General features: G+C 40.4%; 1 protein-coding gene across 3 annotated transcripts in view; it reads right to left on the reverse strand.

Annotated features, from left to right (window-relative positions):
- Window positions 1-2,296: 2,296 nt before the first annotated feature.
- The window catches only part of PAAF1 (proteasomal ATPase associated factor 1), a 577,308-nt gene continuing 561,096 nt past the window's right edge, over window positions 2,297-18,508 (reverse strand). For all 3 annotated transcript variants that reach the window (XM_044073392.1, XM_044073391.1, XM_044073393.1), the window contains 2 exons: window positions 4,533-4,615; window positions 2,297-2,806 (listed from right to left, as the gene is read on the reverse strand). In XM_044073392.1, the coding sequence (XP_043929327.1) occupies window positions 2,729-2,806; window positions 4,533-4,615 (161 nt within the window). In that variant the 3' untranslated portion in view covers window positions 2,297-2,728. The remainder of the gene's footprint in view (window positions 2,807-4,532; window positions 4,616-18,508) is intronic.

An 18,508-nucleotide genomic window follows, 5' to 3' on the forward strand; every position in this document is an offset into this window, starting at 1 on the left:
AATCCAGAAATAGTACATTCTATAATTAAGGCCAATGCAGAAACGGTAGATCATAAACAGTAGACCATATAAGACAATAAAAGATTTGAGAAGAAAATACAATATAATGGTAAGCATAGCTTGGCATGAACACCTGAAGATGTTACAGATGATCAGTGGAGGGAAATATGTCTTGAATCCTAGATAAGCAAAGAACAAAAATTTTGAATTTTTGCATGGAAATATCTACAGAAATATTTCTACATTTCTACAAAACTTGAAAAAATGTATTCGCAAACAAGAGGCATATGTTGGTGATGTGATGGCTCAGAAGTAGATTCTTGTGAGTATATATTTTGGGAAAGCATGGCGTTGTTTTATTACAAAAACAACTTATTATGCCGTCGTACACTTGGAAGAGAATTTAAACTCTGTGTAGACATGTTTCTGTTGAGTGAGTGTACGATAGCATGAGCGAAAGAGGAGAAAGAATTTTCCTAACTTTAGTGTATAAGAAAACTATAACTAGACAACAGAAAACCAAAGACAGGTCTACAACAAGGAAGATGAAAATGATTAGAGAGATTGAACATATGGAGCTGAGAACTATCAGAGATCAGAAACAGAACTCCATAGTAAAAAAACGAGCCGTATGGGATTTGGTAAAACAAACTGACGTTCAACAGGACATTGACACAGAACAAAGTACCCAAGATGCAACTGCAATGCAAGATGAAAAGTCACTGATCACACTGTTAATATTAATACCATAGTGAAATTAAAACAACAGGGTCACTAGTTTTGATTTCAAATTATGCTATACTTTGTAGTTGTGTGTTTAACTGCTTTTTGTTTACGGAGCAATAGTAAATCAAACTTCAGATCCAGATTAGATAGAATGATTATGATATTTGGATTTACATTAGTAACAATTCCAAGTTAGTGAAAGTTGAATGTAAGCACCGATTGTATGACACAAGGCTTATTTAATAATATTGTACAAATCTATTAACTATAAAATAGTTGTATAAGCAATCAACAATGAAATAACACATGCACAATGCATGGGGATTGTACAGTAAGTAAAATGAATGAAGTATTTATATTGCATAATAAAAAAACTGTTCTGAATGTATTGATCCACAATGTCTCACACCAAGATGAAACCAATTAAACCTTCAGTGACATGAAAAAACTAGTCAAAACTTTGAACATTTTTTGCAGGAAGACAAAGCCTTCTCTAGCCACTTTGTTAAATATACCGTCTTCACAGTCAGACCACTACAGAGAAAACAGAAAAGCCCCAAGAAGTTCAATCATTGGAGACATACAAACAGAAACCACACTGGAGTACAGAAATTGAGGAGTTAAAAATAGGGAGGTGTATGCAAGTTGCAACCTCATCTAATTAACATTTGACCAAGGGGAGGGAAATCTGAACATGCTTACACCATATCCAGACATTAAAGGTCATGTAGAAAAGGACCAAAGTTTCTGTGAACATGAGGTAGTTCTTATGCTGCCTGCTATAACCGTTATTTGTCAAATCCTTTGGATAAGACACTAAACTGAGATCCCATTCGCTTGAGATGGTGGTAGCTCAGGTGGATGGAAAATGATCCTACGGAATCTATCAAAATGAGTAAGGAAAGTTCCCTAATGCACTGGCCAAATTTCTACCAGAAGGAGAAATACTACCTCAGGTCTCCTCACGAAATGAGATCAGTAGCCTATTGGGACTAGCCTGATCAAAGGATAAATAAAATTAAATAAAAATGAACTCATTATATGCCTCCACATCTAAAGATCCTCCTATGCAAAAATATAGTTCAGATAAAGGTGTACTGCTAGTCAGAACTACGTTCACCTTCAAAGGGTCACTAAAGTAGTATGTTTTATAAGAATTTTCTTTTTAATCAAACTGAGTGCTTAGTTTTAGGTGTATACAGCTGTTTACAGTATTAGGTACTGTCACTAACTGGTGATTTTGACAGAAAACTGGAAAGACGTTTAAAGTTGTGGGTTTTGCAGTGTACAGCTGAAGTGTGGGAAGATGTAAAAGGTGTGGGGGCAACCAAATTAACTAGTTCTACATCACTACAGGTTACTGGCTTAAGAAGAAGACCTTGACAATATGGCCCATGGCAAAGTGACATGTAACACATCTTTGGCTTAATATGCAAAGAACTTTGCTACTGACAGCAGAAAACATGAAACCACACAGTTCCTTTTCACCACAAAGTAGTTTATAAACACAGAATTAGGTCTTAGTTACTCTAATCCAGTGTGTTAGATGTAAACAAGACAGTAAACAACATTGTTTTACAAAATAATGAACATTTTATTCGTAGCCTGAGAACATCATACGTTTTTATTTTTAATTTTGCAAAAAATTAAATTCTGATTTGGTAACAACTAGCTACAAATCAGAGCTGGGCATTTATAAAACAAATGGCCACGCTAGTTTGATGAATATTACAGTTCAGCATTTTATCTGCAACAGGACTAATGAAGTAACACAAACTGGAACTTAATGCAGCAAAATGAGGTGTTCTGTGATTCCGAGTTTAATGGACAATCAGAAGGCTGACTCCACGAACATAACTGCAGGACAGTGCTATATCTCCTAAGTTTACTCCGGCATCAGACCCTCATATGAACAGCCCACCACTGCCAATACCACAATTGTTCTCCTTACAAGCCAAAGCACATAATTTACTCCCTTGTGGTATTTACGCATGAAAGCTTTTCACAATTCAGACAACAGATACTTTCTCACTACACCATCCCTGCAACAGGTATACACCGTCTTCTCCCAGATGGCCACCTGTAATGCACAAAGAATGTTCACGTTTTACTTCATATGTACAAAAAACAAAATGCTTCAGATTTCTTCAAACAGACATCTTCACTACAGACCTGCCAGTGCTAGAGTAGTTGATAATTATTTATCCTCCAAAATAATACCAGATGGTAATAATACAGCAGTGTGACCTCATACACAAGCACTAGTAATGTCAAAATAAACATCATACCTTGGGGAGATGAGTTCAGATGACTGAAGGCCATGACTCTTACCTTTAAAGGTGCAAGTAACCCCCCCCAAATTAGTTGTATTCATTTAAGTGGTGCAGCAAACACCAGAATTTTTTTACATGCATTGTTTTTTTCCTCAGTAACAGCATCTCGGTTACAAAGACATGCGTCTGAAGTGTTTCTCCCTGGGCCACCACTGAAAGCTGGCTTTGTTCCAAGTTGGACTTTCCCAGTAAACAAATGTTAAACACATAAATAAATAAATACATCTCACTTTATGATGTACCATTTAATTTACCAGTTATGTGCAAACCCTTGTAGCACCAACCTATTCATTTCTACCTTTAATTAATCTGGGGTAGTCACTCAAAGGGGTAACATGTACAGGTAGATTTTTTCACTAAATTCTACATACACAGACTGTAATAAAAATCAGGGGGCAGTCTGCTGCGTTGCATAATATAGCCTGAATACCTCAAGACTGAAAAACATTCAGGTACTGGAGGAGATGTTCGAGCTGAAGGGGAGGGAGGAATGAAGGGGCAGTGTCCACTCATCTCTCAATGGGTGGAGAGGGAAGTATGCATGCTTCAGGGGTGTATTCCATTAATGCCCCATTGCTGGAGACCAAAGGACCTAATGGGAAGTGTCTGCTTCTAACAGAACAAAGCCTTGTGCAGGCTGACTTTACTCACTGAAATGAGTCACAAACCCTCACTATGTTTACTGCACGACAACCCCTTAAGCACTACTACTAGGCAAATATGGGAGAAATGTAGGACTTAATACAGATTGTCCCCTCTGGTGGCTACCTGGATAACGGCCCCACCCTGACTGCACTCACACACGAGTTCTGCATACAGTCGACAAAGTAGAGAAATAAAAAGTGAAGGAGAAGAAAAAAGAGCAACGGACAAGCTGCATTCATAGTCCCCCTCCCCCCGAAGCATGACATGAATCATCCAAACTGGACAAGCTGCATTCATAGTCCCCCCCCCCCCCGAAGCACGACACGAATCATCCAAACCGGACAAGCTGCATTCATAGTCCCCCCCCCCACCGGAAGCATGACACGAATCATCCAAACAGTACTAGGTTACCCAGCTATCACTCAGGAACACTGGGTGGGCATAACATTAATATGCGTCTCTCATCTTAAAGGGTGTGGGCTTTGAATAAGAAATCACTTACTTGCAACTGCAAATGAACTGTACATTACTTTTAAGATAACATCTCCTGAGGGTAACTGGATGTTTAAACCACTAGGCATGAAAAGGATCCCATCAGTTATAATGTAAGCTGATCATATGGGAAATACTCTAGTTAATTTAAAATACATTTCAGCTTTATTAAAATAAATTTCAGCTTTACTCTCTCTGGTAAGAGTCACCCAGTTCCTGAGAAAAAACAATACTTGATTGTTGCATTTTTACTAAATATTCTATGTTCCTCCTAAGGTAATGTTGAATCATATTTTAAGGTTAAATATTCCATATAAACACAAAATAAGGTCATACCTTGTACACAGGGTCACAGTCAGGCTCTGTCAGTTCAATCACATGGTCCAGGTCATGTTGGATTAGGAAGCAGCTTCCATCACCTGGAACATAAATATATATATACATCTCATTACTACAACTCTGAAAAATAGTACAATGAACAATACTATCTAACTGACAATGGGAGTACTGGGAAGATACACGCACATTAATGTGAACAATACTATCTAACTGACAATGGGAGTACTGGGAAGATACACGCACATTAATGTGAACAATACTATCTAACTGACAATGGGAGTACTGGGAAGATACACGCACATTAATGTGAACAATACTATCTAACTGATAATGGGAGTACTGGGAAGATACACGCACATTAATGTGAACAATACTATCTAACTGATAATGGGAGTACTGGGAAGATACACGCATTAATGTGAACAATACTATCTAACTGATAATGGGAGTACTGGGAAGATACACGCACATTAATGTGAACAATACTATCTAACTGATAATGGGAGTACTGGGAAGATACACGCACATTAATGTGAACAATACTATCTAACTGATAATGGGAGTACTGGGAAGATACACGCACATTAATGTAGAGCGTTTGTTTTAACTCTGACAGCATTCGCTCAATGTGGAAACTTGTAGTTCAAGGATTAACTAAAAGTCTGTTTCATATTAAACAGGCTGATGCATGTGGAAAAAAACTGCAGCAAATAAAATGTCAAGAAATAAAAATAACACAGAAGGAAGACAGACAAAATGTGCATTCTTAGCGCAGAACAGCCAATGTCAATATGCATCCAAATCTGTAAAATGAAATCTGGGTGGATTAGCTCCGAGGGGGATGTCATCTTCACTCTGTGCTAAGAAAGCATCTCTAAGATAAATGGTTGGAAAAAGGCAACTCAAGAACGATCTTCACCTCACATTCATTCTTTGAAAAAGTAACTGAAGCTGTGGATAGTGGCCATGCAGTGCATAGAGCATATCTAGGCCTGGCCAAGGCCTTTTGAGACTATTCCCAATGCAAGCATTACTCGTACACTAAATCTGAATAGAAGTCATTATATCGTGAGATGGATAGCTTACCAGTGGTGTACCCACAGAGCTCCGTTGTGGGCCCTTCTCCTATTTAGCATATACATCTCAGACTTTCAGGTCAGCACTTGTGGCCTCTGGTTAACTAAGTCTGCAAATGACTATAAAATGGGTGTTGTTACTCGATCTTCATCTGACTCTCAATTGCTCCAATATACCTTATACCATGTTAACAACTGGTGCAAGGGTAATGGTCTCCAATTAGTAACATGTAGCATAGTTCATTTTGGTAAGTGTTTCACTTACCATAGTGGAGATGCACCCCTCCAATCAGACACTAGGAATCTGGGCACTCTTGTTGATAATTCTTTATTTGATCATCATGTCTCCACAGTAGTTTGGAAAGTCTTTTATATCCACTAGATCCAAGGAAGTCTTAATTCTCCTTTACTCGTATCTCATCAGATCCATTACTGAATATAACCCTTCTTTTGCCATGTATTTATCTAAACACAACACACAACTTGAGAGACCTTAGAGATTCATAACTAAAAAGATCAGTGGTCTCAAAAATCTTAGTTATCAGGACAGACAATCAGCCCTTTTTCTGTAGTCAGTCTCTTACAGTCTCCTCTGTGGAGATCTATCCCTAGTCTTTCATGCCATGAATCATCCAAATCTATTTGATGTCCTATTCCTTTGCAGAACTAATGGTACATCAAATACTTGATTAAAGGAACCAAACCTTCATCAGCAGATAAATAAGACACATTGGCATGATAGATTCATATCTCAACATATCCCTCACCTCTGGAATAAACCCACTACATGTTCATAGGTAGGTACTAGGCTATCGGCTCAAGGGCATAATTAAGCCTAGCCAACAAGGTTCCCTGGCTTACGTCACTCAAGAAAGAATTTCCTGTTAGGCAGAATCACCTATGAGTAGGCGATATGCGACGGAGTAAAGCTGGAGTTTTTTGAGACTGTCTGCGTAGGGCATCTGTTTGAGGCCGGTAATCCTCTTTGTGAGGTATTTCTGCGGCCTTTCCAGTTGTTATAGATGTCTTGTGAGGTAGATACCAAAAGGGGCATTGTATTCCATAATGGGTCTAGTAGAGGGGAACAATGACCTCTTTTTTTCCGGATGAGAAACCTTTTGTGATGAGGTGTGCCAAGTAGAAGGATTTCCTGACTACTGTGGCGATGTGATTATCAAAGGAGAGACTACTGTCCACCTGTGTCCCAAGGTCTCTTACCACACTTTCGGTGTTAAGTATACTACCGCCTATGTTGTAGTTCATGGGTACAGAGTTTTTACCAAAGGGGATGACAATGCACTTTTTAGCATTGATCTTGAGGCCATGGCTTTGACACCAGGCATCTGTTTCAGTGAGGCCCTTTTGTAGGACGTCCACATAGTTAGGAGTTTCGATTATGGCTCCTAGTTTGCAGTCATTTGCGAACTTCATTAGCCAAAGACCTTTTGTGTTAGCCTGTGGTACTCCGCTTGTCACTGGTCTGAAGTCGGATTTGGAGCCTGCTACTTTCACAGTGTAGGTTCTATCAGTGAGCCAGTTGGCAACCCATCTTGTGACATAGGGATTTATACATAGTTTAGTGAGTTTATCTATAATTCCAGAGTGGGGGATGGCGTCGAAATCCTTGGCAAGCTCTAGATAGGCTGTGTGAACCACCTTACCCCTGTCTACGGCTTTGGTGACTGCTTCAAAGAAGTCTATCAGGTTTAGGAGACTTGTCTATCAGGTTAAGGAGACATTTCTACACAAAATAGCCACAGTTGAAAGGTTTAAAAATATTTAATAATAAATAAAAAAAACACAAGACAATACTTCTTACTACACAGTGCTAGTCAAGAGTTCAGAGATCACAGAGAAATACTTAAAATAATACAGTAGAAAAGTTCTGACATCACAGAAAAACAAACTAGTCTAATCTTCCTATTTCCTAGCTATATCCAAGAGAAAACACAGTTCTTAAATCCTACTTATATAGACACAGGTAGAGTGGTGAGTTGGATGTTCTCAAGACAAATGCTCAAATGCCCTCATTGTTTCTGTCCTTAAATTTATAACACAGTACCACTGATTTATTTAAAATTACATAATTTCTTTCTGGTTCCCAGACTAACAGACTCTCAAAGGTTAATAGCCCTTGATCTTGCAGCTGGTTAGGAAGCCAGAGCAATAAAAGAAATTATACATGCAAATTCTAGCCATTAACTCTGGCCTCAAAACAATAGGCAGACTGCCTTTATCTAGACATCTCGGCTCCGAGTTTTGACAGCAAAGAATTGACTTATCAGCTTTGTTACAGCAGAATGCACTGTTACATTTTTGCAGTTCCATATTTAACATAATTTTTCCCACAAGAGAACAAGCCTGTGGCTTATATTAATATTTACAAATGACAGAATCATCTACAAAATTCTATCTGGCTAGGCTGGCAGCCTTCACCTATCTTCACACTGGGTATAGAGAAATCAGACAAGCCATTTTAAAAGGGAAGGCCTGCAAAAGGTTAGTTTGCAATGGAGATCCACATGCCAGTCCTGAGGCAATGGGTCTAGTTTTAGGATCTTTGACTAAATCTGAGAAAGAGTGCTATCTAGCAACTATCTTTCTATCTGTCACCAGGTACTGGACAATCCCTCAGTTCTAGCAGTGTGGGAACAGTGGGTCACTTTCTGGCTTGGGGAGGTTGCCGAGAGGGGATCATGACCAGCAAAAAATTGCGACCAACACAGGGTGAGTTGGCAGCATTCACCATCATGTTCACAGTATCACAGATTCAAATTCTATGTTGTGTGCTAGGGACTCTGGTTCTGAAGGTTCTTATATAAGGACTGCATTGGGAAAAAGTAAAGGCAGTGACATTCCACTAGGCTGGCTCCCGAAATAAAATGGGTGCCATTCAACCTCAGTACCTGAGGATCATACACGCTCTCTCAATTTCTTGCTAGAAGACAAAATAAAAAAAAGAGCAGAAGCCAATGCAGATGCTGTGAGCTTAGAAGAGGAACAGAGCCTAAAGGTTTCAGGTCTGTGCTTGTTCTGTTCATGGTTCATGTCCGTGTAATGCCAACAGCCATTTCCTTTATGGGAAACTGTTCCAATGCAGCCAAAGTGAGGGACAGTAGGACTCGCACTCCTACCATCTCCTAGTCAGATTCTAGGTGACGTTCTGCCTGTGTCTGCACAAAGACGTGCAGTTCTCTGGTCCCAGAGAAAACAGGGAATGCCTACAGGTATAGCAATAAACCAAAACTGGCCATAGATAATGCAGGATACACCTACAGCTGGCTTTAGCTTTGTGATCAAAGTCAACCATAGATAAAAAAAGTATAGTTGTGTAAAATCTTATCATAGCAGTAGATCTTCTCTTCACTATTGTAGCACCTTGCCAAGGGTAGCCCGATGTCCGACCAGTATACCAAAACTTTTAGATTATAATTATTGTTTATTTATTTTACATTTGTTGACTGGGTTTGTCCAGCCCTTTTTCAGTGGAGGCCCAGGGGGATAAGCGCCACGTAAGTTCCAATAAAATGTGTAAATGAAAATAGTAGTTTAAGCAAAGCAATTAACATTGTCAAGTTCAAACCAGTAACAGCATCAAAATTATTTATGGAGTTTAAGCTGACCTCTAATTTAAGATGAGAACAAAAAGCAGTATATGCGGGGTTTGTAAGTACAGCCGAATGTAGACAGAGTTAGTGAGGCTCCCAAACGTAGTAAAGTGAGTAGGAATATTTTAAGATTGAGTGACAGGTAATTACCTACATAAAGATGAGTAAGACAGCTGACAGAAAACAGAAATGAGCAATGAGGGCAGGCAGTAGGTACACCATATATCACACATATGCTCCCCGCACACAGCGCAGGGCATAAAGGTGACATACAGATGTACCATCCTCAGAACTGAAAAGCCCCAAGAGAAATGACAGTCTAAGGACACAAAGAGGTAACAAGTACATCCAGAAGGAGAAAAGGATCAGGGGGAGGAGGGAACGAGCAAACACTGCAACACTGAAGAGAAGGACATCTGCTGTTACGGTAAGATTTTACACAACTGTACTAGTCCTTCCACATCACTGTTGCAGTATGCTTTACAGTAGGGACAGTACAAAACCTCAGGAGTTGGAAGGAGGTAGGACCAGCACAGCCTTCAAGAAAAACATGTAGGATTGCCCTGGCAAAATCGACTCTAGCCCTAGAAATAACATCCAACTTACAGTGCTTGGTAAAAGTATGCACAGAAGTCTGTGTAGCTGCTTCAACAATATAATTAGTATCCAAACCCTTGAAAAAAAGCACCAGAAGAAGCCAGAGCCCTGGTAGAATGAGCGTTAAAAGAAAAAGGAAGGCTTTTCCCATGAAAGGAATAACAAGTAAATGGTTTTAGATATCCAAGAAGAAATGGTTTGCTTGGAAACAGCCAAACCTAAAGACTTAGGATGAAAGGAAACAGTTAGTTGTTCAGATTTACGAGTGGCTTTAGTTTTAATTCTAGTAATATCAGAGTTGTCTATGCAAATTCATGGTGTGCAAAAACCTTTTCACTAGTAGACCGCAGAAAAGGAAAAAAAGGGGCAGTGAATAGACTGATTAAAAGACAACTCATTAACCACCTTGGGCATAAAAGAAGGACTGGTACAAAGTGACACCCTATCCTTTTGAAAAAAACAAAAAAGGAGTAACAGCCATAAGGGCCTGTAGCTCAGACATCTGTCTAGCTGAGGTCAGGGTGAAAAAAAGAGTCTTCCAAGAACAATACTGTAAGGCAGCCGAAGCTGCAGGTTCAAAAGCAGCCAGAGTCAAGTTTCCCTAAACAAAATTAAGGTCCCAGGAAGGAGGGACAGGCAGCCTAATATGAAGGATGCCTTTATGCCTTTAACAAATTGTTTGACCTCATATCTAGAAGTCAAAGTGCGAGTTAAAGCCAGAGAAGCAGAAATGGCTGATAGCTGGGCTTTAACAGAAAAGCATGCCGACCAAGCATTGAGAAATTCACAAAAGTAGGAGAGAAGCAAGGGAACTTCCAGAGTTAAGTGGAGCCAGGTTACAAGAAAGATACCAGACAGAAAATCTCTTCCATTTGGATAAATGGGATTTTCTGGCAGTGGGTTTCCTGGTCTCCTGCTGGACAGGAAGCATGTCCTCAGAAAAAAGGTACCTAAAAGAGATCAAAATCCTATCACCCACACTGTCAGTTGAAGAGTGGGAAGGTAGGGGCAGATGAGAGACCCCTTGTCCTGTGTAAGTAGGTCCACCCTGTGAGGTAACTTGTGACGATTTCCCTTGGCTAAATGCAGATGAGGGAACCAATGCTGTGAGGGCCAAACGGGAGTCGCCAAAAAGATTTTTGTGAGCATCCTTTTCTATCTTGAACAAGACTCTCGGTATGAGAGGAAGAGGAGGGAAAGAAACATCGCCTTTCAAGAAAAAGAGAGGGCGTCCACCTTCCAGGCCAGAGGACACAGGACTGTGGTGCAAAAGAAAGGAAGTTGTCTATTCAGAAGGGAGTCAAAAAGATCTACTTGAGAAGTACTCCACTGGTGGAGAATGTCCAGAATCACATCCCTGTGAAACATCCACTTGAGAGTCTGTGTCATGGACCTGCACAGAGAATCTGCCACAATGTTCTGATCAGAGGAAATGTAAACTGTCTGAAGGGTCACCTGATACTGGACAGTTAGATCCCAAACCTAAAGAGTTAGTCTGCATAGACAGTAAGACTATGCCCCCCTTGCTGGCTGATGAACCACATCACTGTGGTATTGTCTGTGAAGACCTTGAGGGGCTATGGAAGAAAAACAGAATAAAAAGCCTGAAAAGCCAGAAAAAGGTGTGGTCCTTTTGTCAAAGAGACCAAAGGCCCTGCACTTTCGAAGGAGGCCCCCCCATCCCATGTTGAAGGCAGTATGTAAAGAGTTCCTGAGGGGGGAATGGGGGTTGAAAAGGAAGCCCTGGGTTGAGGGACAACTGATGAATCTACCACTGAAGCTCCAGCATGGGAAAAGGGGAACTGAAAAAACCAAAGGATGAGAATGTTGAAGCCAGACTGACTTTATGAATCACTGGAGCCTTCTCGTATGAAGTTTGGCCAGAGGAAGCATAGGGATGGTGAAAGCCATGTATCCCAGAGCCTTCAGAAACTCCCTGGCTGTAACAAAATCCAGAGGAAGAAGGGATTAAAAACAATGCAATCAGAGTTAAAAGCATTGGCAGGAGGCAGAAATGCCACCAGCATTGTGAGAATGTGGAGCCTGAGAAGGACTAAGGAATGATTTTTTGGAAATTCACTGTAAACCCCAGGCTTTGCAGCTGACAAATAGCAAAGTGAAGATGCTGAAGTACAATTTTGGAAAAGAAGCCTAAATGAGCAGCAGGTCACCCGTGTAAGGAAAGATCTGTATTTCCCACAATCTGCAAAAAGCAATCACAGGACCGAGGTATTTGATGAAGACACTTTGGGCAGTAGAGAAGCCAAAGGCAAAGCAGAGAACTAAAAATGCAAGGAAGCAACAGAGAAATGTAAAAACTTTCTGAAAAGGGGATGAATTGGGATATGGAGATAGACATCCTTGAGACCCAGAGAAACTAGAAAAGCCTGAGGAAGATGAAAAGGAAACAAGGTTTGAAGCAATTGCATCTGAAAGGAAAGAACCTTCTTCAAAAAGGTGTTTAAGTGACAGACATCCCGAATGCGTCTTCAAGTGCCTTCTTTCTTGAGGACTAAAAAACATTCTGGAGTAAAACCCCTTCCCCCTTTGAGGAGTTTGAACTTCTCAAAATGTTCCTTGGGACAACAGTTCCCAAAGCACCTATGAAAAAGGTAGCTGTTCCTGAGGAAGCTGAGGAATGGCCAAGACAGGGAGAATAGATTTCCAACCCATATAACAAACCTGGTGGGTTATGGCTAGAACCCAAGAACCCTAAGTGACCTTTAACCAAACAGGAAGGGGGGGGTCAGGAAAGAGGAAGAGAGAAATATGACTGAGAAGACAGGGGCAACGACCGTCAGACAGCATCTGGTTTGTCAGGAAATGGACTCTTCTGAGCTGAAGGGGTTTTGGTAGCCATAGAAGGAGAAGCCCCCCCAACCACTCTTCTTACCTCTGAGGAGACGGCAAGACTGTCTATGAACCAAATCAGGCTTATTAGGGTAATTCCTTTGAAACTTGGGAACAGACAAAACAAAAATATGCTTCAAGTCCTGTAAAGGCTTACCATTTTCCTGAAGCAGCAGGAAAGATGTTTGTCATCTAGAGGAGCATCTATCAACTTAGTCTTAATATCATCAGCAAAGGCTGGAGTCAAAGCAAGGATTACCTCCTCAACACAAAACCAAAAGCAGCAGGTCTAGATGAGGCATCAGCTGCATCATATCTACATTTAATAGAATGGCGGGCATCCTGAGCAAACATCCTTATTAAAGAAACAGCTGGTGTCTTCCCCTTAGAGTCAGGAAGATCTGAAATAACCAGACAGACCTGAGAGAGAAGAGCTAAAATATGCCTGCTCATGTGGGTCTGGTAGTTTACAACTCTAAGCCAAGGTAGCAGAAGTGTACACTTTCTTACCCACCCTCTCCATAGTTTGCTGTCCTTGTCAGAGGGAAGCAGCTTTGTAGAAGGCAAAAGCTTAGATGGATTATCAGAAGCAACAGAAGAGTCAGCAGAGGGGCACCTATAAAGGAATTTGCAATTCTTCAGGCACCTTATAAAACCTATCAGTTTTTTTTAGGAGCAGGGGGCAGGGAGTCAGGAGCAGGGGGCAGGGAGTCAGGAGCATGAGAAGCTGTAGATAAAGCATCCAACAAGGGAGCAAGAACAGGAGGGACAGCAGAGGACTTACGAGACTCCACTTGAAGGAACTCATAGTACCCCTTTCTGGACATCAGAAACTTGAGCATAATCACATTTAAACTCCATCATATGGGAGATTGTATCACCAAAAGAAATCTCCTCAAAAGGAGAATCAGGACTAAGATTCCTCTTCCTCAAAACCATAATCCAAAGGAGAGGGAATTTGTGAAGAAGCGGTCAAGGATTCTTCATCAGGATCCACATTCACATCAGATAAAACCTGCTTCCTGGGGCTCTTAAAAGGGGTAGAAGACCAAGGGGAGCAGGAGCAGAGATCCTCTGTAGAAGCTTCTGAGTCATAAAGGCATTAAATGGACCTTGTGTACAGTTTTGCCATTCACTTCAAGGATCTTTTCAGAGCAGGAGAAAGGTGTTCAGTTTTTGGCTTCTTTTTCAAGGGGATGTCAGACCTAAAGATCTTAGGTTTCATGGACCCCCTGATGACACTCAAGTATAGTAGGAATCTCTTCTCGGACCAAGATTTGAGGAAGCTTGGAACACCCCTAGGCCCTTTGGAAATAATAGGTCACGGTTCCCCCTGAACATTTGAAATGGATATCTGCAAGGCCTCCAGGGATGTGCGAGAACCAGAACAATGCTGGCCTCTGAACAGGTTTTGGCAGAGGAATCCAACTGAGAAAACAAACTGTCCTCTGGGCTTTCACAAACCTCAACAGAGATGTCCAGTGGAGGTGGCACAACTGAAGAATCAGACCAAGCTTTCTTGGTCCTCTTCTTCGTGGATGGCTGACCCTCATGCCAGGAAGATTCCTCCATAATGTTCTTTGCCAACAATTTGAGATAGTAGATTTCTAATTAAATCGCTAAAGGAAAGAGATGACTGTGGAGAGCTTTAAGAACTAACGATAAATGGGACAAGACATACGGTTGTTGAGAAGCACCTAAGCAAAACAAACACTGCTCACGTTGATCCTTATGAGGAATCTGTGTCCTGCACTGGCATTTCCCCCTTCTGGATGACGTAAAACCAACAACCATAAAATAAAAGGAAATAATAGGAAAAAAAAACAACGGGGCACTTATACCAGCAATCAAGACTGACTATCGAAGATGGTGTTCAGACTGGTGGCAAAGACGTTCTGTGGATGGAACGTCTGTACATCACCTCTATGCCCTACTACGCCATGCACAGGGGGCATTCATGTGATTTACACTGCCCCTATTACAACCTAAAGGCTTTCATATAATAGCTGGATACCAGGCTACACTTGGCAGGGGATCCCTATTGTAAAGAATACTGCAAAAGTGACATGGAACAACATCTTGCATTACTTACACAAAAGAGTGGATTATTGTTACTACACAATGCTATTTATTTAAAAAAGAAAATTGCAATTAACAAGTAGAACTTTCCCAGAGTCTTCTGCAGCAGGGGTTGGATTCCTCACGTACTGTGCATGTGCTGGACATGCACACACCAATGCTTGCAGCTTACTTAGTACTTTATGTCAAATGCAGTTTGTGACATTTTTAGGACTCAGGAGTACGTATCCTACTGTTTATATGAAGATGCTAGTGGATACCTGACTTCCCAGCAAGACGCTGAACATATTTTTGTAATATTTGTCAAATTTGCTTAGTTTTTATTGTGTGTGCATTTAGAAATGGCAGACGTTTGTCTTCCACCCCTTAACAGTTCACCTGTTTTTTTCTGCTTATCAGAACAGAAAACATGAATGCTGTAGCTTTGCTTTTAATAGGTACAAATACTCGGGACTTATTTTCATAGGTGATGCTGGATTTACAATGGTCATGTGGATTGACTTGACCAATCAGTGTGTATATTTTTGCACATACACTAATATTCATTGTATAATTCTGGTTACTACTTTGATAACATGAGAAAAGTAAAATTTTTGCTTTAAAGAGCTTGAACACTTTCAAGCAATGAACTGCAAAGTGAGGAATGAAGTGCAATGATGACCCCCTGGGGAACCTGTACCTCTTAAACCAGACAATGCTGCTGTAGACCCAAGAGGGCATGCAACCCCTATGAACAGGCACTGATAAAAATTTAGATAGCTGTGGAAGACAGAAGAGAAATTAACTCCAAGTGTAAACTCACTGCAGTGGGATACTCAAGGTGCGACTCCAAGGTACCATCTACAGCAATGCTACTGCACTCCATGGGACCAACATGGGCATACAGAAGGCTCTATAAGATGCTGTAACATCCACAGCAATGCCACTGCACTCCATGGGACCGACATGGGCATACAGAAGGCTCTATAAGATGCTGTACCATCCACAGCAATGCCACTGCACTCCATGGGACCAACATGGGCATATAGAAGGCTCTATAAGATGCTGGACCATCCACAGCAATGCCACTGCACTCCATGGGACCAACATGGGCATACAGAAGGCTCTATAAGATGCTGGACCATCCACAGCAATGCCACTGCACTCCATGGGACCAACATGGGCATACAGAATGCTCTATAAGATGCTGTACTACCATATAAGAATTTTAAAGAATAAAATAACCACCTGCTCTTGGAATCCGTACAGCTGCCGAAACATGACACCTCAGGCCTGGATTATCTGGACCTGGGACTGAGAACCCCAAAATGATGATAACTGCAGAAAATGGTTGAACAGTACCCCAGTGACTAACTCAACATTATAAGGTTCATCAAAAGGCACAGTGTAACTTCAGAATAAAGGAACTTGGATTGGCAAATGGAACTCTGTTACAGGCTATGGTATGGACTCAAAGGCAACCTTAAGCACACTATATTCAACTGTTTCACTGGTGCAGACATTTCAGTCTTGACCATGTCATTGTCAGTTGTGTGCCAAGTAGCAGCCAACCTTGTTGAAGCAGGAGACAGACCAATGGCCAGACCTCTGGCCCCATGGGTGGGGTTGGGGCAGTCATATTGTGTTTATTTCCTGGTGGAAATCAGGTTCATATCGGATACACCAGGAAGGCCAAAAGAACCAGAACAGCTGTGTGCAACATTCATCATCAGCATTAACTTCAGAGTGCTGTACTGCAGCCAAAACTTCCAATGTCTTGAAGCCATGCACTTACATCCTCCTCTTAAGTCAACCTTTTAATTTAGGGTAGTTTACTTCAAATACACACATCTTTCTTTTTTTTTAAACACCTTTATTGAATTATCACTTCTGACATAGGCAGATTTACTTTTACATAAAAGTAATTAAACCACATTAACAGATTCACATTTACAAACATTATACATCACACATATTGTTCTATGCAATGTAAACAGTCTAACATTGCATAAATTGTTCACTTCCTGCCTTCTCTTAAACCCCATTCCTCCTCCAAAACATTTTTACGTCCATATGGTTCCCACAATGTGCATTGTTTCTATGTAACTTGCTCCTACTGTTTCTAAAGACTGCACTTCCTGTTCATCTGTTACAATATTCAGTACTACTTCCTGTTCTTTTATCTCTGTTACAATATTCACTACTACTTCCTGTTCTTTTATCTCTGTTACAATATTCACTACTACTTCCTGTTCTTTTATCTCTGTTACAATATTCACTACTTCCTGTTCTTTTATCTCTGTTACAATATTCACTACTACTTCCTGTTTGTTTATCTGTTACAATATTCACTACTACTTCCTGTTCTTTTATCTGTTACAATATTCACTACTACTTCCTGTTCTTTTATCTCTGTTACAATATTCACTACTACTTCCTGCTCTTTTATCTCTGTTACAATATTCACTACTACTTCCTGTTCTTTTATCTCTGTTACAATATTCACTACTACTTCCTGCTCTTTTATCTCTGTTACAATATTCACTACTACTTCCTGTTCTTTTATCTCTGTTACAATATTCACTACTACTTCCTGTTCTTTTATCTCTGTTACAATATTCACTACTACTTCCTGTTCTTTTATCTCTGTTACAATATTCACTACTACTTCCTGTTCATTTATCTGTTACAATACTCATGACTTCAGGTATAGCTGGTTTAGATTATTTCCATTTTCTAGTAAATGCATTTTAGGCAGCCATCAAAATTAAACTTTACAAGGCCTCACTACATGTAGGCAATTCGGATTCTGTATTATGTCATTAGTTACACACTGCTCACCCACGATTTCTGACAAGAGTACTCTGTAGGGAATTTTTAAAGTCTGCCAGCTCATTACACTCAAACAATATGCTCCCAGGTACGTCTTTCTTCACATTACACCTCCAAAATTTGCCATCTACGCAAGGTAAAACTCTTTGGAGTCTGTTTTGGGCATAAAAGTACCCATGCCAACACTTCTAGGCAAAAATCCTAAATCTTCTAGACTTTAGTGCATATATGGGAGCCATGCATATGTCATCCAATTGTTTCTTTGTGAATTTCTAATCTCACTTCTCAATCTTTTCTGACCTCCTCTGACTGATTCCTATATTTATTATGCAATATTTTATATGCCCTACTACCATCTTCTTTTCTAGCTACAACTAAAATTCATCCAGTATAGAGCACTCACTCACGATCACTCTATCCCTTTCTCTTTGTCTATACTCTGCTATCAATCCATGACAGGGAAATAATCTCTATCCTGCAGTGCAAATGTATTCTTAGGATCTTCCCATTCTATTACCTTTTCCTCTCTAATTATTTGTTCCCAATGTAGCTCTAAAATATCCCTTCAAATCAGGTAGTCCTAAACCTCCTTGTTCTACTGGAAGGGTCACCTTATCCCACTTGGTTCTTACCCTCTTCACCTCTCAGGTAAAATTCTTCAACTCTATTAATTACTATGCAGAACTTCTCCTCTGGTTGATAAAAATATGCCTGACCTTTTTGTATAAAACTAAAGGAGCTAAAAACATTGCCACTACTTTTATCCTGCTATCCATATACACAGGCAAGAGCTTCAAAAGTTTCTTAGCTTTTGTAATACCTTTTGTTTAGTGTCTTCCACCATATCATTAGCTGCCATAACAGCATCCTTCTTAACTCACTCTCCTAAATACTTCACTTTTATCATGTTCCCATAAATATGGGGACTGATGAACCAAGTGTGTGGAGGGGG

Source organism: Protopterus annectens, chromosome 5.part1, assembly GCF_019279795.1.
Source record: "Protopterus annectens isolate FY-2018-M chromosome 5.part1, PAN1.0, whole genome shotgun sequence".
In the NCBI taxonomy this organism is placed as follows: domain Eukaryota; kingdom Metazoa; phylum Chordata; order Ceratodontiformes; family Protopteridae; genus Protopterus; species Protopterus annectens.